Source organism: Lynx canadensis, chromosome B3, assembly GCF_007474595.2.
Source record: "Lynx canadensis isolate LIC74 chromosome B3, mLynCan4.pri.v2, whole genome shotgun sequence".
Classification (NCBI taxonomy): Eukaryota; Metazoa; Chordata; class Mammalia; order Carnivora; family Felidae; genus Lynx; species Lynx canadensis.
Genome location: NC_044308.2, coordinates 38,820,310 through 38,837,082, shown reverse-complemented (window position 1 = coordinate 38,837,082; position 16,773 = coordinate 38,820,310). Strand labels below are relative to the sequence as shown.

Here is a 16,773-nt window from a genome sequence, read left to right as displayed (position 1 = left end):
CAAATCAGTTTGTCTTCCGTCCCTTCCTCTTCCTACAAACCTTTTCACCTGCCCTCTTGTCCGGCCCCACTTCTCTCTTCTGGCCGCAGGTCCCTCCCACCGAGAGGAAACCCTCTGCAGGAGGGGAAGTGAAGGACTAGAAGTAGCACAGATCTCAACTCCTGGGCCGCACTTATCCACCGGACAAGGCACTTAGCCTCCCTGGCATCAGTTTCCCCTGCTGTGCAAGGGCCGTGGTAACACTCCTCCAGTCTGTCAGGAGTGAGTGATATACCGTAAGGGAAAGTTAAGGGTAAACCACCAGACGTTACACCATTTTATTATTGTTGTTCGAAGCTAGCCCTCAGTCCACAAAAGCACTGCCCTAAACGTCACTGGGTCTGGTTATAAAGCCCCCCGACTCCACTGCTCACTATAAAACAGGTACAGTTCCAGTGGCACGGAGAAAGGGCTGATGTAGGCCCCTCCTGCTACAAAAATGTCCCCAAAATATAATTTACAACTAAAAACCCAAAAATGTAGATATCTGAGCTCTAAGGAGAGAAAGGTAAACCGCCAAGTATAAGAAAGAGCAGTGAGTCTACAGGAGGGACAAAAGGGCAGATACTGAAGCTAAGGTAGGCCAGGGAGCATGGGACCTAGCTAGCCGCTGCCCGCGGCCCCCAGTCCCGGCTAGGAGCCTGGGGTTTAACACCCACACAGGGACAGATGGCCTTGGGACTTACCAGCTCCATGTAGGGGAAACTTGAAAATACTGCCCACCGGCCACATGAGAAATAAGGGATTCCGGATGAGCAGAAAGTCTTCCACAAGAAACAAGAAACAAGAAACCAGGAGCGGGGGATGGAGAGTGACCGTTTAATGGGACCAGGGTCTTCTTCACGGGTGATGAAAAGGTTTTAGAACAAGACAGAAGTGTCAGATGCACAACGTTACCAATGCACTAAGTGCCACTCTCATGCACGCTTCAAAATGGTCAATACCATTAGCCATTGTGTCATGTGTGAATTTCGCATCTTTTTTTAAAGGAAAAAGCAAAAAAAAACAAAAACAAAAACCCCATGCCTTCGCCACAGTTCCAGCCTCAGCATGGAATCCCAAACCAAGAGATCAGTGCAGAGACTGGTCGTGAGCCAGTGAACAACAGTCGTGTGCCTACTAAGAAAACGCAGAACTCATGGGTGGGGCCCGTGCACACCCCAGGGCGTGGGGGAGGAGAAAAAAAGCTCAAGAGTTCGCAGCGATAAAGAAGGAAAAAAAAAAAAAACAAGAAAAAAGAAACTACAACCTATATGGGGAAACAATCCATCACAAGGGAGAGTCAGCTATCTCCACAAACAGCAGAACGGATACTCTGAGCTAACCAAACTCATGGACCCAAGATGGGACGATCTTGACTCTATAGCATAGCTCAAGATAGAACCATCTGAAAGGGACCATCAATACATCTCACATAGTTAAAGCAGTAAGCAAAGGATTAGAATTCATAATGAAAACACCTAGGCAGCTCAGTTGGTTAAGCCTCCAACTTCAGCTCAGATCATGATCTCACGGTTCGTGAGTTCGAGCCCCACACGGGGCTCACTGCTGCCAGCACAGAGCCCGCTTTGGATCCTCTGTCCTCCTCTCTCTCTGCGCCTCCCCTGCTCACTTTCTCTCTCTCTCTCAAAAATAAAAACATTAAAAAAAAAAAAAAAAGAACAGGACACTACAGAAAAAAAAAAAAAAGCAAACCCGTAGATCTGAAGAAGGACAAACAGAATACTCCTAGGAATGAAACATGCCGTTGTTGAAATGGAGACCTCAACAGACAGGGTAATTAGCAGAGCCAAAGGATTTGAAAAACGGATCTGAGGAAAATTTCCAAAATACAGCATGGAGAGATAAGGAGATGGAAGAAGCCTAGGAGAGAGAGAGGAAGTGGAATGAGTATCCAACATTTTGGCACTTCAACAGGAGAAAACTGAGCGAATGAAGGACAGGGGACATTTGAAGAGCTATGGCCGAGAATTTTCCAGAATGGATAAAGGACATGAAAATTTAGCTTCAAGGGATATATACCTCTGAGGAGCAAACAGTGTGAACGAAAGCAACTCCACACCCACACAAGCGCTAGCCCGCAATGACGAGGTCCAGAACACGACAGAAGAACATCCTCAGACCCTGAGGGAAGATCACAGAGAACCTAGAATTCCACAGGCAGCTAAAGCACCACTCAGGAGTGAGGGTAAAACAAAGGCGTTTTCAGACAAGTAAAGCATACGAGAGGCGTTCGCTCATGGACCCTCCCAGGAAAAACTCCTGCACACAGATGGCCCTTCGAGAAGAATGAGGCCAAACCTAGCAAGGAGTGAGACCCGAGGAGAGATGAAGAGCAAGGAAGTCAGTAAACCAGAGCTGAATTCACAAACAACAATCCGCTGTAAAAACAACTGCGATAATAAGACAGGGGTACTTAAATCCCAAAAATAGTGTGAGGAGTTTGCTGGAGTTAGTTAAATCTTAAGCACAGCTCGGGTGCCCTCAGTGCAGCCAGTATCCCAGATCGTCCCCTGCCGGCTCCCCCTTAGCCATCCCAGGACATGCACACTGAGCCGGAACGGTCTCCCTTCCCGGAGGCTTAGCAACCCCCTCCCCCACCTCTCCTGCACCCCTCTTCCGCCCCCAATCAATGGTGGGAGTAGGGAGGGCTGCTGGTGTGGGGCCCGTCAGCCACTTGCCTGGAGCTTCATTCCTCTACTTCTTGATTAGGATGAAACCCACACTGCGGGGAGGCTGGCTCTGGGATTCCAAGCATCCAGTGAGAGGGCTGGAGGACACCACTTAGGAAGTCTGGGGGCATTACCTCCTCCAGGAAAAGGAAAAAGGGGAGGGAGGGAGGGAGGGATCAGGCAGACCAGTTCCCCCTCCTTGCTGGCTACTCTGAAGCAGGCTCTCTCCTCTAGCCCATCAAGAGAGGGCCTGACTACCAATGGGATGCACCTGCTAAGCAATCTGCTTTCCCACCATCCTCGGTGGTGTTCAAAGTGTGGTTCCCAATGAGCGTCACCTGGGAACTTGTTAGAGAAGCACATTCTCTAGCTGCCCAGCTCCAATCTTCTGAATCTGAGACTGGGGCTGGGGCTCAGTGAGTCTGTGTTCAAACGTGTCTTCCAGGGGAATCTTCTACTAGGTTATCAGGTGTTCGAGAACACACGTGAGTGAATTGTGATTACCACGGCATCTGTAGGGTGATAAGCCCTAATACTGCTCACTAAATATTTCTGACCCGCCAGAGCCCTCTTCTCTCTGCCATGGCAACCAGCAACACTGCAAAGTTCGCGCTCCAGCAGCCTGGGTCCTGGGGCGAGCAGGCCCCAGCCAGCCAACAGTGGTCATGCAAAATGAGCAAGGAAGAAAAGTCTATTGTTTTAAGCCACTGGGATTCGGGGTGTTTGTTACTGCATCATAACCAAGCCCATCTAGTCTGATACAACCTAACGTTTTCAAACAGCAGAGTTTCCCCAAATATCTCAAACACCACCGCCTACGTGACAAAACCAGCTCTGTGAGGCAAAGGTGCCCTCTGGCCTATCTCACGAGAAAGGAGAAAGAGAGAAGTGCCATTTGGGTCCAATGATCCTTAGGAAATATGGGACTCAGCTGTATCTGTAGCTAAGGGACAGGGTGGGCAGTTCTGGTGCAGAAGGTTCTAGAAGGGCTGCCAAGGCCTCTGGGATATGGATGGCAGTTCTGGGGCAGAGGGAATGGCACAAAGAAGAGAAAAAGTAGCGCCACCACGCATGTATCAAGCTCTATGCATTTCAGGACGTGTTCGCTCACGGTTTCATCTTTACTCCTTCCACCCACAGGGATGATCCATCCTATGCCACGGGGGGTCCAGAGAGGCAAAGCGACTCGCCCAAGACTGCACATCTAGCTGGTGGCAGAGTCAGCCACGGCTTTTACTCCCGGGCCGGTGTCCTCCTACTATCTGCTAAGAAACGGGCTCCAAAAAGGCCGTTTTGGAGGGAAGATGATGCCCTCCTACCCCTACCCAGAGCATGGGTAATATTCTCGTGCCTCAGTCCTGAGGCATTAGATGGGTTCTCACCAGGTTCTGGTGAACGTGGGAGTTTCTCTGGTCCCCAAGGGGTGGAGAAGGAGAACTGGAGAGGGAGGGGGCCGCAGGGCATCGACTCCTGGATGCTTCTTCTGGGTTTTCAAAGCTTCTCATCTGGCACCCTGGGCACAATCCCTCACTTGCCCGCTACCATTTTTCCCTCATGCAAGTTCCCTGCCCCTGGGGTCTCCACTCGCTCCCGGACGGCTGGCAAAGCCTGTGTGAGGGCTGGCTGGTCCCCCTCCTTTCTTCCCATTGCAATAGGCGGGAACGAGAGAATGTTAGTAATGGCCAACACTCACCTGTTTACGGGTTCAACTGTCTCCCTCCCTAAAATTCATATATTGGTGGCCTAACCCCCAAATCTTCAGAATGTGACCTTATTTGAAGATAGGGTCTTATAGAGGTAATCAAGTTAAAACAAGGTCATTCGGGTGGGCTCTCATCCAATCTGACTGGTGTCCTTACAAAAAGGGGAAACCTAGAGAGACACACACACACACACACAGAAGGCTGTGGGGGAATGGAGTTACCAGAAGCAAGGAGAGGGGCCTGGAACAGATCTCCGGTCACAGCCCTCAGAAGGAAGCAACCCTGCTGACATCCAGATTGGGACTTGTAGCCTCCAGAGGTGTGAGCCAGCACACTCCTGGTGGGGAAGCCCGCCAGGCAGTGCTGCTTTGCAAGGGCGGCCCTGGGAAATGAATGACTGCCTCCCCCAACCCCTCCCCCAGCCAGATCTGCCTCCCCCACCCCCCCCACCCCCGTGGTCTCAGGCCAGCTGCCTCCACGCCTTTGCTGACGGGGTTCCCTCTCTCCCATCCACACCCAAAGATACCATTCCATCCAGCCCAAACCCTCAAGAAGCCCCCCGAGTGACAGCAGGTCACAGCATGGTCTCCCGCCTAGCGTGTCCGGTCTGTGTGTTCCTCCCCACATTCTTCTCCGGCTGTTGTCCACGGATTTTTCTGCATGTGGCCTGGCCTTCCCAACAAGACCATAGGTTCCACGAGGGCAGGAACTATTTCTACCACATCTCTTCTATCCCAAGGCACAGCACCGTGGGTGGGCCACGACAGGCGTCCAATAAATGCTGGTGGCACACCCTTCAAGGGCTTCTCCCGTCAAGCTCCTGTCAAGAGCTGACGTCTCATTAACTCTCGCTAAGTGGACAAGGCTGAAGAAGACAGTCTCTCCATTCCACTCGGTTCTACTTTATCAAGATGCTCGTTGAAGCATCTGCAACTCTGGGGGCATGTATCTGTGTGCCAGATCATCTCTTTCTGCTAGGGCTGCAAGCCCCTCGGGGTAGCAACCATCTCTCGTGCGCACCCAAGTGCGTAGGCAACAAGTCGACAAGCGACAGTGTCAATCGAATGGATAAACATGAACACATGGCAGAAATTATTTACCAGGGTTTCAAAGACTCTGAGGGATGTGAGGGATCCATGAACCCACTGCAACTGTGTGCAAAGGAAGGGCTGTGTGTATGCACATAGGTTTATATATGTCATGTGCATTTTCCCAGGGAGAGGGTCCATGGTGATCTGGAGAATTAAAGCAAAAGCCAAGAGTGAAAAAATGTTAAGACCCAAAGCCATGGAGTAAGGGAGCTGACATTTTTTAAGCCCCTACCCTGTGTCTGGCGGTAGAGGTTATTACTATCCCCATTTTTTTTTTCCAACGTTTATTTATTTTTGGGACAGAGAGAGACAGAGCATGAACGGGGGAGGGGCAGAGAGAGAGGGAGACACAGAATCGGAAACAGGCTCCAGGCTCTGAGCCATCAGCCCAGAGCCTGACGCGGGGCTCGAACTCCCGGACCGCGAGATCGTGACCTGGCTGAAGTCGGACGCTTAACCGACTGCGCCACCCAGGCGCCCCAACTATCCCCATTTTACATGGGTGGAAACTGAGGTTCCAAGAGGTGACGTCTTGCCTAGGCTCACAGAGAGGGCAGCAGCCCATCTGAGAGGTTCACGGCAGCCTCCAGAGCCAGACAACCTAGGTTCAAATCCCTGTTCTGCCACTTCCTAGCTGTACGACCCTGGTCAAGTTACTTACTCACTCTGTGACTCAGTTTCTCCATCTATAAGATAGGAGAAGTAAGAGTACCTACTTCAGAGGACTGTTGTGAGAAGCCGATCCATTAATGCACATGAAGTGACCGGAACGGCGCCTGGCGCAGGGGGTGTGCTCTGAAGAGGATGAGGAGGAGCATAAAGAGGAAGAAGCTGGGAGGGACAGAGCTGAGACTCAAACCCAGGCCTGTGTGACTCTTGCCCCTCTGGGTCAGCACTACCAGTACCCCGCATGCCCCAGTGCCCCATCCCACTGCTGAAACTCTCCTGTCCCCCTTCAGAGAAAGCCTTCAGTCCTAAAGTTGGCTTTTCTCACTGGCTTTCTGGAGGTGGCCTGGCCTGTGGCCACCAGCTCAGCAGGCAGTACCTGGCCGTTACATAAGGAGTAGGTAGGAGGTGACAAGCTGCCGTTCCCAGTCAGCAAGACCGGGCCTGTGCAATCAGGACACTTAGTGTTTCTGCCCTGGTCTTCATTTTCCAAGAGCTTTACCAACACCCGCTAATGGAAATTAGAAAAGAAATGTGCTCATCTGTTCCTGGAGCCCCATGCTGACATCTGAATTCCCTCTATCATTTCCCTGGGTCCATCTTGGTGCCCTGAGCCCCGAAGGGCCACTCACATCCATTCTGCTTAGGCTTTATGAGTCCTCTGTCACCCCCCCCCCCATGCCTGGCTCTCACTCTCCTCCAGGCAGACAGAACAGCAGTAAAGCTTGGTCTCGATCTCACATCTACACCCAGGTCCCCATAGGAACCCCATCCCAGGTGACGTGCCAGCCAAGGCCTTGTCCCAGCCCGGTCCTCTGCCCTGCTCCCGAGAAACAGCCTTTTGGGGATGGCTTTGGGTATCTTTGTATTTTTCCTGCAAAACCATCATCAGTGAACGCATCTGTGGGAGCATTTTTCATTCGTTCCTGTAATGCAATTAGAATCAAGTTTCTCCAGCAAGAGGGGATACGTAACATCAGCAGGGGAAAATTGTCATTTCGTTCCCAACACCAACACGCCCACCCTGCCCAAACTGTCTCTCTGGTGCTGGCTCACTCTACCCACCCAAAGGGCAAGGAGAATACTAACAAGGAACATCACTCTCCAAATCTGCCTCCAAATGAAGAGGCAGAAGTTTTGGGGGTGGATTCCCCTCTGTCATTAATAGTGGGGGGCTCCCAGCTTCTCTGACACTCTCCCACAGTGGCAACCCTCTACTGCCCACAGGAGAGCCCCATCCTGGCCCCGTTACACCTGTCAGAGGTGGTGGGAAAGAGTCCATTAGACTCCAACAGGGCCCTGGAGTCATTCTTCCTGAGAGGTTAAATGACTTGCCCAAAGCCACATGCCTCAGAAGCTGGGACCAGAACTCAGATCTGCAGGTTCCTGGGTATCTCCCACTGCACAGAACTGCTCCCCCACCCCCACCCAGAGGGCCTGAAGCTGCCAGAAACTCAGCCCTTAACTCTCTGGGGACACCAAGAGCACTGAGCCACTGCAGACAAACAGGGGGAGAGGTTCCATGTGTCTTTCATGCACCCCCCTTGTTTTCAGTGTCTCCTGATCATTTTTGGAAACCCTCCCACTTCCTGGAACCGGCCCCCTGTGATCTGTCTTACTCTTGCTATCCTCCTTCTAGGTACTATGGTCTTGCTATCCAATGATCCAGCTTGCCTTCCTTCCTCCCTTCCAATCTCTATCCATCCGTCCATCCATCCATCCACTCATCCATCTCGTCACCGTTTATCCATTCAAGTCTCCTTCCATCCAACAAAGCCTTCTGGAGCCCTTCAGATCTGTGCCAGCCACTCAGCCCTTCTTCCCCACTGCTCCTCAGAGCACCCTCTCCGGAAGGGTCCACTTCTCTCCTCACCCCACCGAAGCCTGGAACTGACCTGCTTCCATTGATCCCATGTGATCCACGTGTTCCCATGTGATCCCACGCAATGTGTTTATACCAGACCCGTGATCCCCTCAGAGCCAGCAGCAGGCAGGGACTTCTGGAGCCCTCGGGTCGGCTGAGGCCTGCTTACCTCCCTTCTCTGTTCTCTCCCCTCGCCTCCCAACCCCAGTGAGGCCAGAACAGAGGCGGCCCCTACGTACGTATGCAGAAGTCTCCATTCTCGTAGTAGCCAGGGCAACACTGGGACCTGCGCCGGTACATGGTCCGGAGGCCACGCCGATACGCCGTCTTATAACTGATCCTAAGGCACAAGGGAGAAAGCCACTTGAAAGTATTGAAAATCAATCACTCCCGTTAGAATGATATTTGTGTTAAGCCACATGGAGGATGCCATTCAATAATTACTTTAAAATGCATGGCGGCTTCAAATATGAAGGAACACAATAAAGAAAAATCGATGGCTGCATCTGGGCCATTGTGATGCAGAATGTATTACTGACGCGGCGTTTGCTACACCTGCTGACTTTCCCAGGTCTCTTCAGCGTGATATCGAACAGGGTTTCGGAAGATACTTTCTGGGGTACTTGTGGAAGGTGACCGGGGCGGGGGGTGGAGGGGCTCTCCTAAAAACCCCCAGAGGAGCTCATACGGTGACCTAGACCGGAGGTGTGGGCCCCGAGAGTGTCTGCCCCAACAAGCACACTGCTCACGGCCTCCTAGGGACTGGTCCACACACCTGGAGAACCAAAACGGGGTCAGCAAAGGGCCCCCCGAGTCTGACTCAGTCCCAGGAAGCAGATTAACCTCCGTCACCCCAAAATAACAGGTCCTCGGCCCTCGGAAGGCTCAGAACTGACCGCTGGCTCTGCAGAGGAAGAAACCAAGGCCCAGGGAGCAGGAACTCTGGACTGGAAGTCAGAGACTCGCATTCCCGTTCTTCTGCTGACACAGATGTTGACACTTCCTCCTGCGCCAGAGATTTATAGGCGAAATCTCATTCCATTCTCTGCCCGAGGCAGGGAGCATTACTATGTCACCTTTATTTTATTTCCTTTTTAGGGTTTTTTATTCTTGTCTTATGTATCCCTCTTCTGTTTTATGGATGAGAAAACTGGTATTCAGAGAAGCTAATGACTCGCTCAAGGTCAATGGATCAGTTTCAGAGCCAAGATTCGAACCCAAATCAGTCTAATTTCAGTGCCCCCAGGTTTCCCTTATTGTCCTGTGCCAGTTCCCACAGGGCGGCTGGCTGGCCATACAGGAAGGCCAGAGTGAGGAGGAAGACCAGGCAAATGGATGGTGGGTGGAATGAGTCCTTAAGAGGGAGTCAAAATGGGGTACTGACAGGCAAAGCCCCTTCCTCACACACAGGGTCAAAATGGAAGAGACTGAAATGGCCATTAAAGGTCAGAGAGAGGAAGTAACTCCCCAAGGTCATGACATGTGACTACGACTCAACCCCAAGTCCTTGGGCCTTGAAGCCAGAGCCCCTTCACTTCCCCCACCAACACCCCAGGGGAGCCTTCCCTGCAGACCCCTCCTCAGTGGGCAGAGCATCAGGGACCAGACATGGGAGACGCCTACAGCCTGCTTTCCATGGAGGGTTAGGCCAACGTAGGAAGGGAGTCCCATAGCACAGGCTGGGCCAGCCCTCCCAGTCCTTAAAGCCCTCTCTTAATGACAAATGACAGTGCAGGGCTTCTGGGGAAATCTATGATATTTGGGAATGTCGTAAACTAAGGGCATTCTACTTTGTCAAAAGCCCATAATGGGAAGTAAGCCGGCCTCACAGTGAGGCTACTTCCGTGGCACAGGAAGGCAGCTCTTGGCAATTTCAGGGGTGGTGTAGGCCTCTCAGATAAAGAACGAGGTAGGGCTGGCTTAGATTTCACCCAACCCGGTCGCCGTACCACACAGGCTTATCCCTCAGCTCTTCCAGTGGCGGGGGGCGGGTGGTCTTGGCACCGTGAAAGCCTGCCAGGACGGAGATGTCTCCCATGGCTTTGGTCTGGGAGACCCTTGCTTGCTTCCAGCACCGGGGTGGGAAGCAGGAGAGGGAAGGGGCCAGGGCCCAGGCTGTCGGGAGAAGGGTGCTACCTTTAAACAAACCATTCTGCACTGAGGCAGACTGATGGTGCAGCTGTCAGCACGCACACTCTAGGTCATCAGGAAAGCTGCAAGGCGACTCAATGATTTAGCAAAATAATTCATGTTCCAGGAATGCAGCCTATTTTAATAAGCAGCCACTCACTCACCTTCCCCCCGGCGCTGATGGATAGTAGCCCTGGCCTCCAAGAACCCAACAGAGCCACACCTCAGAGCAAACTTGACTCTGGCACAGGGCCTGACAGGGCTCACGGAGGGAGCGGGGCTTCTATTTCCGCCTCCACCTTTGGCTGGGGCCACACGCGGCTACCTTGGCACAGCTGAGGAAGTTGGAAGGGGGCATTGGGCCCCACCTCCTCATTTCATAGTCAAGGGCGAGGGGAAGGGGATGTAATAATGGCTGACTAGCTCCCATTGGGCCAACCTTCCTGCAAACAACTATGAAATCTGGGGGAAATATAAAAAAACAACTACCAGAAGGCGCTAGAGAGAGAACAAAGGTGGATCCTGGAGGGAAATACACACGGGAAAAAGGAAATGACACTGGGCAAGGTGAGCCCAAGTTCAGGACCCAGTCAACAAGGACTCCGGACGGCTACAATTCAGAGAGAAGGCACCCGGCCTTACTGGTTTGAAGCACCACAAGACAAGTCCAGCAACTTGAAAAGTGAAAATTGAAACCCCGCTCAGAAAAAAGAACAGCAAAGAGGAAGCCCCATATTCGTTACAAAAGTCTCTGTCCAAACTCCTGGCCCCTGAATTATGTGTGTGGAGGACAGGTCCCACACAGTCCAGCTAAGACCAAAAATACTGAACGGGAAATTGATTGTAGCCAGGTTAACTGATAGCTAAAACAAAACAATAACAACAACAACAACAACAAATCAATACTCTCGGGTGGAACATAACAGAACTCAGTCTCTACAGTCTCTGCTGTTTATAATGCCCAGAATATAATTCAAAATTACTAGACATAAGAAGAAACTGGAGGGGCGCCGGGGTGGCTCGGCCAGTTAGGTGTCTGACTCTTGGTTTTGGCTCAGGTCATGAACTTATGGTTGTGAAATAGAGCCCTGTGTCGGCCTCCATGCTAGGCACGGAGCCTACTTAAGATTCTCTCTCTCTCTGTCTCTCTCTTTCTCTCTCTCTCCCTCTGCCCCTTCCCTGCTCACACATGCTCACTCACGCTCTCTCTCACTCTCTCTCTCTCTCACTCGCTCTCTCAAGAAAAAGGAAACTAGAAAATATCACTTATATTAAAGAAAAGACAACCCATGAAGACCAACCCTGAAGTGGCCCAGATGTTGGAATTAGCCAGTAAGGGTTTTAAAAGCAGCTATCGTGTCCTACGCTCAGACATGAAAACCAGGACTTTGGCTTTTCAGCGTAGAGCAAATTTCCCCAGCCACATTGCTACCCACTGTGATTTAGGCATAAACCACAAAGAGGGACTAGGCCCAGGAGGAGGAAGCACAAGGAATCTGAAACCAACACAGATGCTGAGCAACTAGGAAAGAAACCTAAGGGATGGCGTCCCCCTCATTCCCCCACTTACCCTCAGATAATAGTGCCACCTTGCCCGGATCTAACAGCTCGCTTTTTTCCATCTTCCCCTGTATTTTTCCCAGTATTTTCACATCCCTGACCTCACTGGACCCTGTGAGTAGGCAGGGCAAGGATCACTGTATGTTTGATGAGTACCCTGGGAATCCCAAAATAAAGCAGCTTGCCCGGGGTTATCCAACAAAACCTGTTCTCTTCCTTCCTCTCCTCTCTCCCCCAGCAACATGAGAGAATGGCGTGACCTGCGGGGGGCGCTGCAGACAAGGGAGCAGGAGCCCCGTGCAGTCATTTAGACTGAGTGTCTCCCATGGGCAGCCTGGCCAAGGTGCCGAGGGGGTGCCAAGTCCTATCCTGAGCTCAGTTCTCCAAACCAGATGCCCTGGCATGGGGCTACCCCTGCTCTGAGGTTTCTGTCTTAGGTTGTATTTCCCCTTGAAGCTGACCCTGAGGCAAAGATTCAAGGACAAGGAGTTTATTTGGGAGGTAATGTAAGGAAGCCCTGGGAGGGGAGAGGGAAAAAGAGGGTGGAAAAGGCAGCCAATTCAGGGTATGCTGGGATATGTGTAGAATACGCCTCAAAGTTTTCCCCTCTACCCTCCAGTGAGGGAACCAGGGGATTTATCCACCAACTCCCCATCTCTCGTTGGGTGAGAGACGCCCCAGGGCAGGAATTCTCTAGCACTTCTGCCCTACCCTGCCCATAAGCTTCTCTGGCCAGATAGAAGCCCTCAGCAGGGACTCTCAGACGGCAGTGCATTGACTACAGCTGCTACAGGAGACTCTTACTACCCGGCACAAAGCCACACTCTGAGGGCCCAGCACCCCCTCCCCAGCCCACCCCCCGAGAGAGGTACTCACCGGTGCCTGGTGCACTTGAACCAGCTGAGGATATCTGTGCACCGCGTGTAGTAGATCTGGTCGAAGGGGTGTGCATAGGACTCCTGGACGGTCACCGCATAGCTGAAAGTCAGGCGGGAGGACGAAGAAGCTATGGTCAGCACTTGAGAGGCTGAGCTGGTATGGGGTCTCCTTCCCCGGGGGAGCCGGGCCCACAGCCACGTGTCCAGGGGCTCAAACCTCCCCTCACCCCGCTATCCTCCTCCTGCCCTGCATGCCCTCAGCAATCAAACCTCCCCGACCCCAGGCTGGATCCAAGGCACATCCCTTATTGCCCTTGGGCCCGGTTCATTTTCTGAAATTCCAGTTCATTTATCAGAGAACGACCGAAGCAGAGTTTAGGTTTATTCTACGTGGCTCTGGAAGGCAGAGCCAACAAGTTTCAAAATACTTTGTGCGGATCTTTACGGTTTTCAAAGCGTCTACAGGGAAGCCGATCCTTATAGCAAAGTGGTCCCATTTCACAGCTGAAAAAGACTAAGGCTCAGGGAGAGGCCGGTTGCCCGGGCCACGCAGCTGGTACCGATAACTGCGAATACTCATTAAAGGCCCTGTGTTAAGTGTTTGAGTCCATTTTAATCCTCACAATCTTCTAAGACAGGTGGCACTGCTAGCCTCATTTTACAAACAGGGACAATGAACATCACAGAGACCAAGTGACCTCCCCAAGGTCACTTACCTTCCGCTCTCTTTTGTCTCCGGGATAGCGGGGGGAGCATCAAGGACATGCCCCAGATCCCCTAATCCAAGTAGTACCTCGTTATCCTGCCTGCTGGCTGTAAACCCGAACGGTGGGTAGAAGTCACAGAGGGGGGCGGATCTCAGCCTGACCCATATGTCTTTCTACCTGCCCGCCCCTGCCGGGAGTTGTATGAAAAGGCGGTCGAGCCGGGATGCTGAAGGGAAGATTCATCCTTGCTGTGCAGGCTGGGAGAGGGCCCCAGCTGAGACTTCAGGAATTCATTTTTATGTAGGTTGGTATTCCTCACCGCTTCCCCCCAGACGGCTCACTGACCTGGGCCAGATGGCTAGATCCAGGCTATAAAAGCCCGTCTGCTTTGCCTGAGGAAGCTCTTGGTTTGCTTGCAAGGGGGCTGAGCAGGCCAGCTCCCCGAGTGGGTCCACAGCAGGCTCTCTGATGCCCGAAAGGTCAAAGATCTAAAATTCAGAAAGCGGGGCCAGGAGCAGTCAGCAAGGCCCAGGGACTCGGGGTGCTGGGAAATTCTCCGGCTCTTTGAAGCACTGAGGATATGAGGGCCCCTGCTGAGCCTCTATCAGCCGGCAAGCAGCAATCGGAGACAGAGGCACACATCTGCGCAGACATGGGCCAAACCCTTTTACATCTCCAGGCTCGGGGACACGGAGGCAGCTCGGCACCTACCCCTGACCTCCCACGGGCCCCTTCCAACTCTGAAAGTCCACGATCCTATGCTCCCACAGGGCTACTGACTACCTCACTTAGGGCAGAAGAATGACTGGATAAGCGTGCGTGGGCTCCGGGTCACCTTCGAACCCTGTCACTCGTTAGCCGCACGTCCTCAGACATGTAACTCACGGAAGGCTCCGTTTCCTCACCTGTAAATCCATGGCAAATACTGCCAAGGACTTCGCGCAGTTACTGTGAGGACGAAGAAAGGCAACAAGAGTGTCCATCTCTCAGGGTGGTGGGAAGGTAAAGTAAGATAACAAGTAAAATTGTCAGCACAAGATAACACACGTAAAATTTTTAATGGGTGCACCATAAGCGTCCAATAGACGCTGGCCACCATTGCTATACGACTGCAATGGTTCACCTCCTGTGCTACACATTGAGGTATTTCCTCCCTGGCTGTGGCAGGGAGAGGAGGAGCAAGACCACACGAAGAATGGGCTCCCCACCTTGGCTACGCACTCGGGGACTCAGGCACCCCTTCCCGTCCCGACACAGACAGTGGGTGCTCAGAGAAGAGGCATCAGCCCGACAGACAGGTGAGGAGAGTATCATGGGGGGAACGGTCCCAGTTCTGCAGGGGGTCCCCTGGGCTGAGTGAGTCTGGCAGTGAGACCTTGAATCAATTCCAAGTCTCCTGGGGCGAAGAGTGTGTCCCTGGTTTCATGGCTGGGCGGTTTAACACGCTCGCTTGCCAATATGCTAATGAGGGACCAGATTAATCTTGTAGAACTGGGCTTTACCAGCCCGGGGAGGTCTTTCCGCTGGGTTTTATGGTGGAGGGGCATAATTAACAAGGAGCCCGCCAGAAGCACTAATCCAGCTGAGAAAGTCTCCCTAAGCGGTCTCTGGGGACCAGGGCGTGTTTCCGGAATGATGCAGACTAAATCTGTCCATATGTAGTACGCAGTGGAGCTCAGGTGGGCAAGCCAAGAAGAAGAAGGCGCCCGGTGTCATGGGGCACTGTCTGCGAGGCCTCCTCCCCCTTAAGGGTTGGAGAAGCACCAGGGGCCCCCAGACCTCACTTTAGCCATAGGGTCTGTCCTTGTCCTCCCATCAAATGATCACCTCTGCTGATAGCCCAATCAGCCTGAAATGCCAGCTCAGTGCAAGCTCAGTTCAGAGTATTTTCCTATTCCCAGTTTATTAATGTCGCGGGGAGGGTGGGGGGGGGGGCGGTTAGGAAATTAGAGAATTTGGTTTCAATTTGAACAGATCCACAGTTGGGACTCAGAAGAGGGAAGTGAGGATGGGCCCTGCCATCAGGGAAGGCTCCCTGGAGGAGAGGGCCCAGTTAGAGGAGCTGGGGAAGGCAGAGAAGGGCAGACGGGAGGAGGTATCCTGGAGGTGGGGACATAGCACAGCCATCCTCAGGAAGCAACTATGTCTCGGCCTCGGATCACGTGGATAGTAGGGGGCTGTCGAGGCTGGGATCCGTCAACCAGGGAGGCTAGTGTGCAACTTCACCTGACAGCTCTCTCACCCTCTGGGAAAGAAAGGTTTAAATTCACCAAGACCAGAAGGGCAAGAAGCCTGAGTCACCTCAGAGCCATGTGGAAAGCTTATGAAAAATGCATATCCCTAGGCTCTACCCCAGACCTGTAGAATCAGAGTCTCCGGGGCCAGGACCCAGAACACTCCGTTTTCCATGCCCACCTCCGGTGAGCCCGATGTGCTTTAAAGTCTGTGAGAACCGGTTCCTGCAAAGCCAGAGGCGTCACCAAGAAAAGACAACAATCGACCTTTGCGGTCGCGAAAGCCCTTTCGTGACACTGGTACCCCGATCCTCCAACGTGCCTGTGAGGCCAGGGTAATTATTCTCCCCACTTGACAGTGGGGAAGCAGCCTCAGGCTGGTTCAGACGCTGCCCCAAAGTCCTACAGCTGCCAGGTGACAGACTGGAGTGAACCAAGGTCCTCTCATTACAGACCTTGTGTTCTTCCCACTGCACCTAACAGATGTCGGTTTGCTCCAGCGGACTCTGTGGGGACCCCCACAGAGCGCCCAGTCACTGCCGCACATGCGCATGCTGGCGTAGGGGCACTCCCTCTGCACCCCCAGACCCTCATCCCTCCAGGGCCTGGGGTGGCCTGGGCGGGGGGTGCCTTTCCCTGTCGTGGGGCCGGGACATTCACCCTCGCAAGCACGGAGCACGGCCAGCCCCACTCGCCTGTCCTCTACCATCTGCCTCCCCCACCGGGACCTCATCTTAATTTTATTCATTTGATTTATTAACATCTAAGTGGCAGAGTCGTCCTGGTCAGTGCGGCCAATCAATTCCAGGGTTTAATTCGGTTTTTCCTGATTGGGTCTCCAGTCACTATCTTTCTGCTCACCAAAATCAATACTTTAACCTTGTACTTCAAAGTCAGGCTGTCTGCAGGGCCCTGGCCCATTCCCCACGGACCCAGTGCTGCAGCCAGGATGCAGCCAGCTCTTCTGCAGAGGCCCCGGGCCGCTCTTCCCCTGGTCCCCTCCTGCCCACACCAGGCGGGAAGCAGCAGCAACGGCATCTCAGCATCGGAGAATAGCACATCTGGATTGCGGTCACTCACCGCACCCCACCTGCCTGTGGACGGGCACTGAGCCCCGCTGGGCCTCTGGAAAATGGTCAGGGAGGGCCAGTGCGGGGAGGGACCGGAGTTCATTGTCATCTATCACACTGCATCACTAAGTCAACCCCCTCCCACAGCCCTGAGTCCCA

The 16,773-nt window shown here is 52.9% G+C and overlaps 1 protein-coding gene across 2 annotated transcripts in view; it reads right to left on the bottom strand.

Moving 5' to 3' along the window:
• MEGF11 (multiple EGF like domains 11) overlaps positions 1-16,773 on the bottom strand; it is a 286,338-nt gene that overhangs the window by 213,099 nt on the left and 56,466 nt on the right. For both annotated transcript variants that reach the window (XM_032593616.1, XM_030317888.1), the window contains exons 3-4: positions 12,602-12,703; positions 8,275-8,375 (exon numbers count right to left, since the gene is read on the bottom strand). In XM_032593616.1, coding sequence (XP_032449507.1) covers positions 8,275-8,375; positions 12,602-12,703 — 203 coding nt within the window. The remainder of the gene's footprint in view (positions 1-8,274; positions 8,376-12,601; positions 12,704-16,773) is intronic.